The 16,122-nt window shown below is 56.7% G+C and overlaps 1 protein-coding gene across 2 annotated transcripts; it reads left to right on the forward strand.

The window, feature by feature from the left end:
* Positions 1–5,033: 5,033 nt before the first annotated feature.
* On the forward strand, positions 5,034–13,942 carry LOC114503158 (fructosamine 3 kinase related protein). Of its 2 annotated transcripts, none has more exons than XM_028520586.2 (6): positions 5,034–5,267; positions 9,421–9,572; positions 9,973–10,064; positions 11,037–11,119; positions 12,324–12,446; positions 12,729–13,942. In XM_028520586.2, the coding sequence occupies exons 1-6, from the start codon at positions 5,127–5,129 to the stop codon at positions 13,065–13,067; spliced, it is 930 nt and encodes a 309-aa protein (XP_028376387.1). In that variant the 5' UTR covers positions 5,034–5,126; the 3' UTR covers positions 13,068–13,942. The 2 variants fall into 2 exon arrangements, with proteins under 2 accessions (XP_028376387.1, XP_035890182.1); XM_036034289.1 differs by lacking the exon at positions 5,034–5,267 and adding an exon at positions 7,698–8,247 and having other exon boundaries at positions 12,729–13,120.
* The last annotated feature ends 2,180 nt before the right edge of the window (positions 13,943–16,122 follow it).

Genomic DNA, 16,122 nt, shown 5'->3' on the forward strand with positions numbered 1-16,122 from the left:
CCTGGCAGGGTCCACATGGTGGTGGTGGAGTTCCTGAAGCCAGTTCAGAACTGGTGGTGACTCCCTGGACCCAGAAGTGGCTGAGAACAACATAACCATTTCCCATGAAAACCATCTCCGACCTCAGGGGAGGATTCCCTAAACGCTTTACTATTCCCTGGAATGAGGAACAGGGAATAGGACAGATATCACAGCGGAAAGCTGTGGTGCTCTTAGCCAATTGTGGGTAAATATGTGACTTGTGCAAACTCCACGAACATATACGACCATGAGAAGCCCCTACCAGGGCCACTGCTTTAGAGAAGGGGCCTGTCTTCATCAGCTCAGGCTGCCATGCCGCCATGCCATGGGCATTTTGACCTCTGATGCAAAGCATTCTCTGTCGTGGGGCTGTTCTGTGCATCACCTGATGCTCAACAGCATCCCTGACTCCTATCTGTGAGCTGCCAGTAGCATCCCTCTCCCTGGCTGTAATCATTAATACGTCTACAGATGCCCGGGCTGGTGTGGCTCAGTGGACTGAGCGCTGGCCTGTGAACCAAAGGGTCACTGGTTGGATTCCCAGTCAGGGCACATGTCTGGGTTATGGGCCAGGTCCTCAACAGGGGTAACACAAGAGGCAACCACACATTGTAGTTTTTCTCCCTCTCTTCCTCCCTCCCTTCCCCTGTTGCTGAGAGGTGGGGACTATGATTCCCGCCGCTACTGCAACAAAGGAGGGCTCAGAGAAAACACGATGTCCAGAGGTCCTGCCAGTGGCTTCCACTGCAGGTGGTGGTCAGCACAGCATCACGGGCTCAGTTTTGTCCTGTTTTCATTTTTAAATTGTGGTAAAATATACATAACATACGATTTACCATTTTACCCATTTTAAGTGTACAATGCAGTGGCATTAAGTGCATTCTCATTGTTGTGCAGCTGTCCGTCCCCACAATTTTGTCGTCTTCGCCAAGCTGAACTCTGTCCCCATTAAGAGCTGTGAACACCCCATCTCCTCTCCCCAGCCTCTGGCTTTCTCTGTTCTACTTTCTGTCTCTGAGTGTGACCACTGTAGGTGCTCTGTATGAAATCATACAGTATTTATCCGTTTGTGCCTGGCTTATTTCAGTTAACATGTTGTCAATAGAATTACCTTATTTCTAAAGGAAGGTAATATTTAATGATATATATTTCAGTATGTGTACAGACCCCGCTACATGTACAAATATTTCATTACATGTACAGAACCCACTTTGCTTATCATTCATCTGTAGATGGACATTTGGGTTGTTTGCACCTTTGGGCTGCTATGAGCATCTGTGTTCAAGTGTCTGTGTGGACACGCTTTTATTTTGTGGGCATATACAATATATATGTAGGGGTGGAATTGCTGGTTTGCACAGTAGCCGCTTAACCGTTTGCGGGTTTGTTCCCGGTTCACGCTGCAGCTGGTTTCCGTGGCCTCTGGCCGGCAGCACAGTCGGAGCACCTACTGTGAAAGGTGGGGAGAAAGGAATGCCTGCCATCCCTGGAGACACGCAAGGGATGTCTTTACATAATGTAAAGTTTGTGTCCCACTTGACGGTGAAAAAACATGTCTTGAGTTTCTTTCTCTGGTGCTTGAATAAAAATAGACTGAAGAACTAAAACGGGGCCGACCATATTTTCTCCAAAGCCCCTGGCACTTGCACACACCAATTAACTCTTCTTATTTCTCTCCCCTGCTGTCAAGAAGTAAATAGGAACTAACAGCTGGTCAGACTCTGACGCTGGTGTATATTTGCTGATGACTCACCAAGAATTCACAGTCAAGGTGCCAGTTGTTCTTCTGACAAAGAAAGAAAAACTATTTTAAGCAAAGCTGTAACCTCATGGATGCTCAGAAAGTGCCGCACGAAATCCCTATAATGTAGGTTTCGCCCCGCCCACCGCTCTGTCGAGCCCAACCCAAGCCCCGCCCACCAGATGCTTCACCCAGTGCCCACCCACAGCCCCTCCTGCTCTGCCCCAAGCCGCCCACCCAAGGCTCTGCCCCGCCCCGCCCCTCCACGTCCCTCCACTCAGCTCCGCCCCCTACTGGAGCCTCCAGGCCTGGGAGTGTCAAGCTTCCAAGGCTTGCCTCTGTCTCAGGCCACCTCCTGGCAGCCTGTGGCTGCTGCGCTGTCCCTCCTCAGCCCCCACGGACAACTGTCCATCTTTACCACTCAGGACAGGTCACACCAGGCCAGCCCGAGTGGAGAAGGTGGAAGGGAGAACTGAGGTTCTAGCCGATTCTGCTCGCGCAGCCCCAGCGGAGACCTGGCTCCAGATGCCCACACCCTCGAAGCTCCCAGACTCAAACTCGGTGTTTGGGGAACGGTAAACCCCGCTCCGTGGCCAAGGAGAGAGACTTCCGATAAGAATAAATGCTGAGCCAATGTGGTGGCTCTTGAAGTCAAGTGGAAGGCTAGTTCCTGGTGCTGGGAAGGAAGCCCGCACACAACGAGCTAGGCCTGCGGGAGGCGGCAGGGGACCCTCTGGCCCCCCTCCCGCCCTGGCCTCCAGCCCCTCACCTTCTCACATGTGTGCTCTACTTGTCCCACGTGGTCCATCCTTATTTGTTATTTTTATTTTTACTCCCTTTTGGGACTATTTTTTCCTTCTATTAAAAGGAACGTTATAAATGAGCTTTCCAATTTTTAGTGCTTACCTTAGAAATTACAAAATCCATACTCAATTTATCAAAGACTTTTTTCCCTTTGAGGACACAAAGGCCTGATAACAATTTACCCCTTGGAATTAAAATACAAAAATAATTGTTAAGACATTCCTTTTAAGAATCGAACGTGAGGCTTATTGTTGTGTGGAATCGATGCTATTGAATTTTTCTCACACACACGCGGCTCGTTTTGTTCTTTACTCCTTGCACTTTGGCTTTACATCCTATGATCACTTCCCTTTGGGATGAAAACACCCTTTAGGGTCCGCTGCTTGAAAACAACATCGCCAGGAATACAAGCAAATGGTACTCAGTCTGAAAAACGTCTTTATTTCATTTTCATCCTTCAAAACATACTCTCCCTGAGGACACCAGAGGTCAATCTTTTCAAAATAGTCTGACTTTTGTTGGCTACATTAGAGATTTCCTGGGTCTTTTGGTCTTGTGCAGTTTCACTGTTATTTGTCTGGGTGTGAATTTCTTTTAATGTACCCAGATTGTTATTTTTGGGCAGACCCTAGGTCTGAGGATTGGTGTATTTCATCCGTTCTAGAAAATTCTCAGCTATTTTATGTTTAATTACAGCCTCTGCCCTTCCCCTTCTCTGGAACACCATTTAAATTTCTGCTAGGACTTCTCACTATTTCCATGTCTCTTAATCTCATCTGTATTTTCCTTCTTAGTCTCTGCCACATTCCGCCTAATTTCTCTGACATCTTCCAGTTCACTAATTCTCTCACTTGTGTCTAATCTGCTAAATCTGTCCATTTGGCTTTTAAAATGTATTTATTAAGTTTTTTATTTCTAAAAGCTTTTTTTTTTGTTTCTTTATAGAATCTGCTGAGTCACTTTTTTAAGGACTCAGCTTAATTTATTTATTTTTATTTACTTTTAGAGGGAGGGGAAGTGAGTGCAGAAGAGTAGGAGAGAAACATCAATGTGCGATAGATACATTAATCGATTGCCTTTCGCACATCCCCAACTGAGGGCCTGGCTCAAAACGCAGGCATGTGCCCTGACTGGGAATCCAACTGGCAACCTTTCCGTTCACAGGCTGGCCCTCAGTCCACTGAGCCACACCAGCCTGGGCAACATTTGCTTGCTTTTGACTGTATGATGCTGATTGTCCTTGGAAAATAATTCAAGAGACTTTTGTGATATCCGGTAAGAAGATATACTCCTTGGGGGAGGTTTTGTGTCTGTCTTCCAGTCCTGGGGCAGCTGTATTCCCTATTTGCTTTAAATAAAAATTACGCGTGTCCTCGATAATCAAGTGATATGAATTTGGGCTGCAAAACCACGCAAAAGCAGACTCTGGGGTGGTTCACATTCAGACTCACTTGCAGTTCACCTTTTTGTTGCGAGTGTATCCCTATCGGGTCCCAGATTTACAGGGACATGCACTAAGCGTTGTGAAACAGTGGTGAACGTGGGGCACTGTGTCCAGGTATTGGGCCAAACATTATTCTGGCTGATTCTGTGAAGGTGTGCGTTGAATGAGACTGACGTTTAAATCGGTGGGTTTTGGGTAAAGCCAATACCCTCGACAGTGTGGGTAGGGCCTTGTGCGCTTAGTGAAGGCCCGGGTAGAAGAAACGCTGACCTCCCCATAACGGAGAGTAAATTCTGCCGGCAGATCTCCCCTGCGCCTCCAGCTGCTGGTCTACCCTTCGGGTTTTGGTCTTGCACCTCCACCGTTGTGTGTGAGCTGATTCCTTAAATAAATCACTCGATTTGTATACACACCCTGTTGGTTCGGTTTCTCTGGAGAACCCCGACTAATAGAGGGAGCAAAGCAGACTTTATTCTGCCCTCAAATCACTAAAGTCTAGCTGGGAAAACAGATGCTGATTGAATAATCATGTACAAAAAAAAAAAAAAAGAGAGAGAAAAAGGGGAGATGACACCCCTAAGGCTGTTGCAGGAGTTGTCCAGGTCAGGGAAAGCCCGGCGGTGTCACCATCTGACCTCGAGCTTAGGATCAAACAAGGGGACAGTGGCAGCTGGGTCAAAAGAAGAGCAAGACCAGGGTCAGAGGAGACAAAGGTTTGGGCAAGGCAAAGTCCACACCTGGTCAACGGCAGGTCAAAGGCACCGTCAGGGGCAGATCCAGAGCGAACAGAATGCAGGAAATGCCACGGGAGCCTCGAGGGGCCTATGGAGCTGCAGAGCCTGGCGTCTTCCCGCCGCGGAGTCTTCCCGCCACTCACCCAATCCCTGGGCGTCAACCCGGCCTCGCCCCTATAGACCTAACCACGCCTCTCCCAACCCCGAAGCTTCCACCGGGCCACGCCCCTACATGACGCAAACGCGCCTCTCCCAACGCCCGAGCGTCAACCCGGCCACGCCCCCACATGACGCAAACGCGCCTCTCCCAATCCCGGGCGCCTCCGCGCGGGCGCAGGCGTCTCCGAGCCTCCCGAGGGTCTGCAGCCTGGGCGCCGGGAGCATGGAGCAGCTGCTGAAGCGCGAGTTGGGCTGCAGCTCCGTCAAGGCCACGGGCCACTCGGGGGGCGGGTGCATTAGCCAGGGCCAGAGTTACGACACGGACAAAGGGCGAGTGTTCGTGAAAGTGAACTCCAAGTCGGAGGTCAGGGCCGCGGGGAGTCGGGCGGGCGCAGAGGGCTGAGCCCGGGGGCGGGGCCGCTGTGCGGGTCCTGGGTCCGGGGTCCGGGGTGGGAGCCTGAGGGCCCGGCCCTGCTCTGGGGCCGGGGCGGCCGGCGCCGTCTCCGCCCGCGGCCGCGCGCGGTCGTTTTGGTCCGGCCCGCGGCCGCGCGCGGCGAGCCTTGCGGTGCCCCTGCTCTCGGCGAAGGCCTGGCTGTGTCTTCGGGTCGGCGAGGCCGCTGCTGGGAGCGAGGGCCCACGTTGGGCGGGTTTTGATCCGGGGCGGGAGCGGCAGTTCCGTGGCCTGGGGTTTGTCCGAACCTGCAGGCGTCAGAGCCGTTTCCGAGTAACCGCTGCCTCGGGCTGTTTGGGCTGCTGGGCCGCAGCACGGGCCGGCTGCCTCCGCCAGCCGGGCGCGCTTCTCTCCGGGCCGGCGTAGGGGGAGCGGGTCCGCGCTGCGGGCAGGAGGGAGGGCGCTGATCCCGGCGTGACCTCATTGCCCCCAACATCACGGCGTGGGGGTGGGTTTCCACTCGGGAATTTGGGGGGCGAGGCGGGGGGTAACCATTTAGTTTATTGCGGGCCCCACTGCAGGGGAGAGCGGGCCCCAGGTGGTGGGCAGGTCACCCCGCTCCCCGGAGGCTGGAGGCCCTGCGCCCCGCCGCAGTGCTGCCGTCCTTTCCTAGACGCCCTTCTCGCGGCCTTTCCTTTTCTCGCCCGAAACGAACCCCCTCCTGCCCAGCGCGGGGTCGGCCTCTGCGGTGCTGCTGTGCTTTCAAGGCCCGCCTTCCCACTCGGCCCTCCCCGGTCCTGTGCACACCCCTGAGTGCGAGCTGGCTCGCGGGTGAAAGCTACCCTTTCACACCGCTGTGCCCCCGGCAGGGCTCAGGCGGCAGCCGCTCTTCCAGCTTACTTTCTACGGTGGGGCTGGCTTCCCTGGAGTTCCCCCTCCTGGGCAGCCCCGTCCTTCTCAGGACCGTGCTTCCACCTGCACCGGTATTTGTTCAGAACGTGGCATCGATTCCGTTTCGTGTCCACGAAGAGGAAACCACTTGGCAGAGTTTTTAAGCGTTGTTCTGCTATTCCTTCGGGTTCTTACTTTTCATTTTGTCGTCAAAGCCCGTTTTCTCGGCACTTTGCTAATTCCTCCTTATCTAGTGAGCTCCTCACAGGCATTTACCAGACGGTTCCGACGTGCCCTCGCCCAGCTGTGGCACCGACCGAGTCCCACGCACGCACGTGCTGTGGGGGCACAGCCACTGCTGCTTGTGTGGAAAGGGGGGCTCGGCGGGGGTCTCTGAGGAGGTGGAACCGTCTTCTTCCAGACGTCTTGGCTACCCTCCTCGCTCCTGCTCGAATGGACCTTGTCCAAGTTCTTTCACCTCTCGAGCATTCTTTTAAAAAGATTTTTTAGAATTTTAGAGAGATGGGGGGTGGCGGGGGGAGAAACATCCATTTGTTGTTTCACTGATTTGCACACTCACTGGCTGATTCTTGCATATGTGCCCTCATCAGGGACTGAACCCACAACCTTGGTGCATCCGGGTGACACTCTCATCAACTGACCTTCTGGCCAGGGCTTGATTATTCTTATCAGCCGTTAACAAACCTGTGTAATCGGTTTTCTCCGTACTCCTCCCTTAGTGGAGGTTTTGTAGCACTGGTCTCAGCTGATGTGTCCTTTTACCTGGGTTCAGCTCTAGAGTAGCAGTGTTTTTTAAATTTTATATATTTAATTTTAGAGCGAAGGGAAGGGAGAAAGAGGGAGAGAAACATCAGTGTACCGTTGCCTCCTATGTGTCCCCTACTGGGGACTTGCCTGCAACCCAGGCATGTGTCCTGACTGGGAATTGAACCAGCGACCCTTTGCTTCGCAGGCCGGTGCTCAACCCCCTGAGCCACACCAGCCAGGGCGAGAGTGACAGTGATCTTAGGGCCGGTTAGACACTTAGGACCACGCAGCTGTCGATATGTCTGTGTGGAGCCTGGGCTCACAGGTCCTCCTAAACCTCTCCCTGTGTTTGAAAAAAAAATTCTACCCATTACGTTACTCTTCAAATCCAGACCTCTGGTACAAAATACAGCTGGTGTCCGGGGGTTTTTCTTTATCTCTGAAGAGAATGCTCTGAAAATCCTCCTTAAGACACAGTTCTTTCTCCTCAGTGACTGGCTCTTGGAGGTGGTGTAATAATGATACTTACAAAGTGTTTGGAATGGATTATGTGTTAGCTGCTAACTTCGATAGCCATGGCAGCAAGCCCATGATATTGTTACTATTGTGACCCCATTTTACAGATGAGGAAACTGAGGCACAAGAGCTTAAGTAATTTGCTCGAGGTCACAGAATTAGCAACCATGAGAATGTGTAGAAGAATAGCGTGGTTCATAGTAGCCCCAAACGGAAGCCCAGCTGTCCATCAACAGTAGCCTGGATGAACACGCTCTGGAACATTCCACAGCAGAGCTCTGGACAGCAGTGGGGATGAACTCTGGACTGCTGATACATGCGGCGGGAACAAGAAGCCAGAGCACGTGCCTCTGTGTGTGGAATGACAAAGCAGACAAAAGAGGTCTGCGGGCTGGGGACGGCCGTGGCTGGGGAGGAGAGGGGCCGGTCAGCACGTCTGGTCTCTTTGTGCTGCAGCCACGCGGACCTGCCGACCGTGTGAGAATTAGGGTTGGACGCTTCTGAGTTGTGCATGTACCGCGTCTCCCTCTGTAGCAGTGTCACTCAACGTGGTGCCTGAAGGGGGAGGAGTAGTTCAGTCTGGGAAGTTAGGGAAGATGTCTCGGAAGTCAGCCTGGTATTGTTGAAGTCTGAAGCGAGACGGGAAGGCGCTGACTTGGTCAAAGCTGGGGGGCTGTGCCCCAGGCAGAGGGGGTGCGGTGTGTGGGGGCCTCAAGCCTGGAGGAAGCAGCGGAGTTTTGAGAAACAAAGAAGGCTGTATGTAATCCAGGAGCACGGGGAGGGGGGTGTAGGTGTGAGGGGTAGAGCCCGAGCCGGGCCCTGGGTGAGGGTGGGGAGAGGGCAGGGTCACCCCGTGGGACGACATGCAGGGTGTGTTCCCTGGGGGGCACTGGCCCTCTGTAAGGATGACTACAGTGTACTGAGCAGGGGAGCCAGGTGGAGGTGGTCCCTGCAGTCCAGGGGACAGGGACTTGTGGACTGCGATGGCCATGGTGTTCAAGTCGATACGGTTTCCAGCGCTGGGTAGGAGATGTCGTAGCACTGGTGGTCCACTCAGGTGAGAAGCAGCCACGGGTTCCTGGCACGTGCACACGGGGCCACCTGCACCTGAGGAACCAGTGCTGTGACATTGGCTTTTGAGGAGAGAAAAGGTTTTATGGCAAAGTCAGTTGACAAGGAGACAAGACTCAGCTCTTGTCTCCTTGATGGTGGGTTTGGGTGAAATTTGAGGCATTAGGGACCAGCGAGTGAGCTTTTTGGTTCTGGGTATTGAAGGTCAAAAATCTGCCCTGGCTGGCGTAGCTCAGTGGATTGAGCACGGGCTGGGAACCAAAGTGTCCCAGGTTCGATTTCCAGCCAGGGTACATTCCTGGGTTGCAGGCCACAGCACCCAGCAACCGCACATTGATGTTTCTCTCTCTCTCTCTCTCTCTCCCTCTCTCCCTCCCTTCCCTAAATAGATAAAATCTTAAAAAAAAAAAAAAAAAAAGGTCAAAAATCTCTCCCCTGTGCATACTTCAGTGTGACATAGAGTTCTGTTTTGTCGTCCCGGAAAAACAACTCAGTGTCTTGCTAGAAGCAGGATAAGGCCAGTGTGAGCTGGGCCTGTGGGGACAGGACTGGGACAGGACGGTGGTTGTGCTCTGGGGGTGAGCCGTAAGCAGCCCAGCTCTGCACCTGGCGTTCGGTGCAGTAGCAGTAGCTGCCTCCCTCCCTCCCTCCCTCCCTCCGGAGAGAGCTCAGGTTCAACGACAGCAGAGAAACAGGGCCCGGCGCTGGGAAGCACGGTCCTTGTCCCTATTCTGTGGGGCCGAAGAAGCTGTGCCTGCCAGCTCTGCACTCAGGGCAGCCTTGCTTTAGCACCGCAGTGCCTGAGAAAGCGTGTCCACACGGGACCTTCCCAGAAGTGACCACACTCTCTCCTTCCCCCCCCCCCCCCCGCCCCCGACAGGCCAAAAGGATGTTCGAAGGTGAGATGGCAAGTTTAACTGCCATCCTGGAAACGCACACAGTGAAAGCGCCCAGACCCCTCAAGGTTCTCGATGCCCCGGGAGGGGGCAGCATGCTGGTGATGGAGCACTTGGACATGAAGTATCTGGGCAGGTATGTCCTGGTGCTTCCCCTCTGGTCGGCCTTGTTTTTCTGTGGGTGGTTCCTTCATACCTGGGGTGTGTGTTCGGGGTCTAATTTTGGGGGCTGTGACACAAGGAGCCCGCGGCCCTGCACATTGTGGGTCCTGCAGGGTGAGCAGCACGGACTCTGCGAGCCAGAGGCAGGCAGGGGAGGCACCTCTCGAGGTGTGGTGCCGACCAAGGCCTTGGCTGCCGCGAGGCTGGGACGGACCATCAGGCGCTGAGGGCCTCTTCCCTTCCTCTTGCCTCGCCACCGAGACAGGCTTGATATCCTCAGAACGTCTGACCCGCTGTACGTGGCCTGAGCCCTTTCAGGTGGGTGTGTGTCTGCGTCTGGGTGTGCACTGAGTTGCTGCCTTTTGGATTCACAGTCATGCCGCGAAGCTAGGGGCCCAGCTGGCAGATATGCACCTGCAGAACAAGAAGCTTGGAGAGACGCTGCAGAAGGAGGCTGGCACCGTGGGTGAGAGCCTTGGTGGCCCAGGGGGGGCTCTGCCCAGAGGAGGACATTCGGATCTTATGGGTGTCTGGGTGGGGCCATGCCCCAGACATCTGTGTTGATGCCTCGGGAAGGGAACGCCAACCCCAAGGTGCACGCTTGGGGCACGGTGAACGCAGTGAGTGCGGTTAGCGTGTGTAGCACAGGTGTGCTGCGAAGACAGGGGACAGTCCCTGGACCCAGCCCCGTCATGTCACGGTTCCTTCGCCTGCTCTGCAGCAGGAGGTCTGCCGGAGTTGCCCTGGCCTTCCGTGCAGTGCCCTTCTCCTCAGACAAGTCTTAGGTGAGGCTCGCAGGGACGGCAGTCATGTCCGACCTTTTCGGAGCCCAGCACTGGCAGCACTGAGTGTCTTCCAGCACTTCCATCCTCTGACGTGTGGCAGCCCACGTGTGGCAGCCCACGTGTGGCAGTCCACGTGTGGCCCGTGTGGTGCCTCTGCTCAGCAGGGTAGCGGGCAGCTGAGAACCCACTGTGCTGGGTAAACGGACCCAACGGACTCCTGTCCTCCCGTCCGAGGCCGTGTGGGAGACACACAGGTCGGTCTGTCAGCCTGTTCTGTGCCTCCCAGACCACAGGCGCTGCTGGTCAGGGCTGGCTGGGAGCCTGGGGAGCTGCAGAGGCCGTTTTGAAGCAGAGCAGTTTGTGTCTCACGAGTGGCAGGTGCCGAGCTGGCCCCTGCAAGCCACTCCGTGCTGGGCGTCCTCTGGGTGTCTCTCCTGGAAAGTAGTGGGTGTCCTCGGTGGTTAAGGGTGACGAGCAGGCCTCAGTCTCGGGCCCTGGGGTCTGTGCAGACCAGGGCCCTTGTCTGTCTCTGGGTGGGGCACAGGTGGGGCACAGGAGGAAGGGCATGCTGGCTTCAGTCAGGCCTCAGGTGCTCGGAGCCCCGAGGGAGCAAGGCAGCGAGTTGCCCACCTCGTTTCCCTTTGGCTCTCAAGGCAGAGGCGGTGGGCAGGCGGACCGGCCTTTCGTGGACCAGTTCGGGTTTGACGTGGTGACGTGCTGCGGGTATCTCCCCCAGGTGAGCCACACCTGCGCTCTGCCTCAGTTTCCCAGTTGGGACAGCCGTTCAGAACAGCTGGGGAAAGCGCACCTCCTCCCTTTTGGTGAAATGCAATGAGTCTCAGCTCCCTGTCTTTTTCTGCTGGTTTTTAAGAGATTGACAGGAGCCTTGCCCCCCACAGGCTACGTGAGCTCAGAGAAACGGAGGCGGCCAGTGGCTTCGGAACAACGGCTTTCAGGGTGGGCAAGAATTAGAGATTTAAAAATGTTTTATTTTTAAATAGTAAGCTCTCAAAGATCACATAATGAAAAGGGATGTAAACTTTGAGTTTTATGATTTTACGGTCGGCTCCCCTGGGAATTTCAGCGGGCTGGGGTGGGGGTGGGAGTTCTTCTTGCCTGCCAGCAAGTGCAGAGTGGCTGGGGTGCTGGCTTCTAGGGAGGGGCTGCTGCGTGCTGGAGAAGACTTGCGGTGATTTCACGGGGGGCAGTGGGGGCAGCAGGGGCAGCGGGCACACGTCAGAGTCTGACACATTGGGGGGGTTGTCCGGCGGGCTGGCCGGTGGCTGATGGCTAGGCCTCCTGCTCCGCGCTTTCCCGGGGGTGTTTCAGCTGGTTCTGCTCCTTTCTGTCCCCCCTGTGCCTTTCTGGTTGTGTGAGTTCGTGTGGCCGTGTGAGCTCGTGCATTTGTGTGAGAGTGCACGTGTTTGCACATCTTCCGTCACTTGGTGTCACACACTGCCCCCCGTGCCCCCTGCTCTTCTGTGCACCTGTCTTGCTTCCCTCCTGGGTGGCCGCACCTGTGGCCGGGATGTCCCCTCACTGGTCTTTTGGAACAGGGCTCCACATGACTTCCCACCTTATTGCTCGGGAGGGGGCAGTGCTAGCTGCTTGGGAGGAGCCAAGGAGGGGTCCTCTCTGGCCAGGTGGGTGGGCAGAAGTGAGCTACAGGCCAGAGGAGGCCCACCAGCTCTGACCTCTGTGCTCCTGTGTGGTTATAGGTGGGAGGGAGACACCCTAGAGCCCTTCTGAGCGGACCCTGCTGCTCTGTCCTGGGGAGGTTCCCCCAGGTCCACGAGGCCCCATGCTGTCCCGCTAGCTCCCACCCCTTCCCCACCCGTCGCTGCAGCGGTGCCTCTCGGGACGAGCCCTTCCCACTTCCGGGTCCCCCTTCCGGCGTGTCCCTCTGACCTCTGCTTTCCCCTTGGCTGTTGCCCGCGCAGGTGAATGACTGGCAGAGGGACTGGGTCACGTTCTATGCCCAGCAGCGTATTCAGCCCCAGATGGACATGGTGGAGAAGGGCTCCGGGGACAGAGAGGCCCTCGAGCTCTGGTCTGCTCTGCAGGTGAGTGGAGCCCCCTGCACCCGGTGCCCCCCAATGCTGCAGCCCCAGCAGGCGTGAGGCCAAGGCAGGCACAGCCTCCCACTGTGGGTGTGGGTGTGGGTGTGCATAGGAGGTAGGCGGGGCCGGCCAGGAGATGTCCCTGCACCCCGCGTGAGCCGTGCTTGGCCGTGTGCATCTGCCTGCCTTGCTGTGCTCGGGCGTGCAGGACCGCGCCCGGAAGAGCGTCTGCATCCCTCCCGTGTGCGTTGCTCACCCTGCTGAGGCTGCGTTTCCCTCCTGCAGCTGAAGATCCCTGACCTGTTCCTCGACCTGGACATCGTGCCGGCCCTGCTCCACGGAGACCTCTGGGGGGGGAACGTGGCAGAGGATTCCTCGGGGCCCATCATCTTTGACCCGGCGTCTTTCTACGGCCACTCAGAGTACGAGCTGGCGATCGCCGGCATGTTCGGGGGCTTCAGTAGCTCCTTCTACTCGGCCTACCACAGCAAGATCCCCAAGACCCCCGGGTTTGAGAAGCGCCAGAAGCTGTACCAGCTCTTCCACTATCTGAACCACTGGAACCACTTCGGGTCCGGGTACAGAGGGTCCTCCCTCAACATCATGAGGAATCTCGTCAAGTGAGCTGGCTCTCCTCTGGAGAGAGGCCGGTTTGAGGAGCTTGCCGGGGCCTCAAGGTCAGGTGTACCAGATCCTAGCCCGGTGCCCGCGGCCAGCCCCTCTCGCTCCTCCACGGTCCTCTTCACGCACCTGGGGCAGCTTCAGACCGACCTCGCGAGCCTTGGGAAGTACGTAGTGTCTCAGAAGAAAGGTCACCCTAAAGTTGCACATTTGTTAGTCTTCATAGCTGGGTAAGCCAGTTCACACCACTAGCAATGTGGTGTGAACAGAGGGACCCGTGGAGCGTGGGCCACGTCGAGCCACAGCTGCCCCAGAGGCAGAGGAGGGCAGTGGCCGGTGCCCCCTGCCCTGCTGCTGCTGTGAGCACCTGCCACCAGCCCCTCCCGTCTCGTTTCCAGGAAGTTCCAGGTGTAGCTACTCGATGGCTGAGGTGTGGGTTTGGGCACAGAACCGTCTTTCTAGGAGCATCTGATAGGACCAGCCCCAGCACGGAGCACATTCCCTGTGCTTCCTGAGAGACCTCGGGACCAGCCCCAGGCTGAGCGAGTCTGAGGATGATTTGGGGAGCGACCAGACTGCCGGCCTCGGGGTGTCCCCAGCACACGTGGGAGCCACATTGCGTTGCTCCTCTCAGCGCCGCATCTTGTCCGCCGCTCCCCATGCGTCGGGGCCGCCAGCGAGAAGCTGGTGTCCTCCCCCCGCCCTGCAGCCGTGAGGTGAGGGCCCTGATGCTGCCGAGTCCTTCCGCGTAAACTTCAGTGGTTCCAGCGATGCCAGAGACTGTTTGCTTCCTCTGAACTGTTTGGTGTTTTTTTTCTAGCTGTTTGCCAGGAAACCTTTGTAATGTATCATCATAATAAATTGTTTCTTAAAAGAGTGGTTTTCCCTTGACTTGGTTGAGTAAGAGAATGGCTTCAAAATAAGGGCAGGCGCAGCCTGAGGACTTTGTAACGTTTGACCCGGATGCAGTTTGACTGCTGTTCCCAGAGCAGTGAAGGGAGGTCAAAAGCAGCAACGGTCAAATCCTGTTTCAGGAAGAAGCTCATCAGTGGCCCCAGCGAGGTCTGGGGTCGAGCAGGCAGCGCCCAGTGTCGGGGCGCCCCTGGTCTGCCTGCGGTGGGCCGGACAGGCGGGCCCCTCAGTGTGACCCAGAAGCAGAACAATGCTTCAGAGGTTTGTGTGGGAAGGGAAAGAGGACTGGGAGGGTTTTTGTAAATTTGGGGGAGGAAGGAAAATGGGGAGAGAAAGATGTGTTGTTCCACTTACTGATGCATTCGTTGGTCAGTTCCTGTAAGTGCCCCGACCAGGGACGGAACCTACAACCTTGGCCCTTCCGTGGGCTCTCACCCACTGAGCGCCCAGCCGGGGCCAGAATGGGACTTGTGACAACAGCCTGTGGCTGTGGGCCTTGCGCACGTCGTGACTCCTAGGCTGCCACCGGCCAAGGTTTCAGCTGATTTTTTCTGACGCTGGGGAGAGACCGATACCTGTCTCTGAGGGGAAGGGCGCCCCAAGCCAGCTTCATCGAGACTACAGGCGGCTGAGACAGTTTTGGGGTGCGGCTCAGGGCTGCCCTTCCTCTCTGTGGTGGGTCAAGCAGGAGCAGACGGGTCAGCAGGCAGACGCTGCGTGGAATGCGTATTCGTTCCAACCGCAGATCTTAAAGGAAGTGTCTTCCTCTCACGCTCCTGCAGTTCGTGGGAACCGTTGAGTAGGCGAGTGCCCAGATGGGCGTCTGGGAACCTGGGGTCAGTGGTCAGAGGAAGGGACGCCTTCTGGATCCCGGCGGGGGCCCTGGCCCTGGCAGGCCTTCCTGGGCTCAGAGAGCCTGAGACAGGAGGCAGCCTCCCTGGTGTCTGGCCGCCCCAGGAGGTGACAGGCCGCTGGGCTGTCAGCCTGGAAGAGCGTCCCAGGTCCCGTCCCGAGAGACTTCTCTCGGGTGCTGGGCCAGGTGCAGGGAATGGCTGGTTCTGCTCCACTGCGGCCTCCTGGGCCCCGACCTCGCGCAGAGGCAGCACGGCGTCACCGGGAAGGAGCGGAGGCCGGAGCTTTCCCGGACCGCCGCCAAGAACATGTCCGTCTTCCAGGGAGACCGCGGCGGCGCTGCGCCTGGGTCCGGAGGGTCACTGACGACGGCTTCGTGATGGTGCAGGGTCTGTCGGCTTTTTCACCTTCTCGGTTTGTTGCCCTGGCTCGTTCTAAAACACTTACTTTTGTACCCAGTTTTACATTCATAACCAAACCAAAAGCCTCGGGCCGGAAGGCCCCTGGACCCACCCAGAGCCGCTCTCCGTGAATGAAAGCCCCCCCGCAGGCCCCTGGCCCCTGGGGGCCAGCCTCTGTTTTCTGGGTTCCCGGCCTGGCTGAGCTGGCACAAATGGGGGTGGGGGTGGCAGGAGATGCGGTTTTGGTCGAGGGGAACAGTTTCGGGGGACAGTCGTGTGATGGTGTCGGTGCAGAGCCGCCTGCTGCGTCTGCATGGGTGGGGAGACTCGGCGCCACCTGCCGGCTGGCGGTGTCCGGGAGGAGCCAGGAGCCGTCCCTGCCCTTGGGGTGGCCGTGAGCATCGCAGGGAGATGGCCGCTGCCCTGGGTCTCATCACTGGGACAGTTGTACTCAGTTCTTACTGAAAATGGGACTGTTGTATCAAAACACCTCGTCGTCTGCCCTGACGCACGCGGCTCAGTGGGTTGGGCGTCGCCCCACAATTGGAAAGGTCGAGAGTTCTGTTCCCGGTCGGGGCTCACACCTGGGTTGTGGGCCGGGTCCCCTCCCATCCCCCGTGTGCCAGAGGCGACTGAGCAACCTTGCTCCCCCTCCTTTTCTCCCTCCCTTCTCTCTGTGAAGATAAAATCTTTAAAAAATCCACCTCGTTATCTGCTGCTGTCAGGGTAGCAGCCTTTCCACACATGCGTGTCTTCAGGTAACTGAGGTTCACTTCCCACGACCCTGGAAGGAACGGGCGCTTTTCTGCCTTAGCCAGAGGGCGCCACTGCACTGCCCCCCCCCCCCCCCCGCCCGGGGTCAGAGTCAGTGCACCGCCCACTGTCCCCGCTGT

This window comes from Phyllostomus discolor, chromosome 8 (assembly GCF_004126475.2).
Source record: "Phyllostomus discolor isolate MPI-MPIP mPhyDis1 chromosome 8, mPhyDis1.pri.v3, whole genome shotgun sequence".
NCBI lineage: Eukaryota > Metazoa > Chordata > Mammalia > Chiroptera > Phyllostomidae > Phyllostomus > Phyllostomus discolor.

Excerpts from the sequence above, each read along its gene's own strand:
- LOC114503158 (XM_028520586.2), top strand. The coding sequence starts at position 5,127 with ATGGAGCAGCTGCTGAAGCGCGAGTTGGGCTGCAGCTCCGTCAAGGCC. Across the intron at positions 9,573-9,972 it reads GACATGAAGTATCTGGGCAG|TCATGCCGCGAAGCTAGGGG; the intron begins GTATGTCCTGGT and ends TTGGATTCACAG. Across the intron at positions 10,065-11,036 it reads GAAGGAGGCTGGCACCGTGG|GCAGAGGCGGTGGGCAGGCG; the intron begins GTGAGAGCCTTG and ends TTGGCTCTCAAG.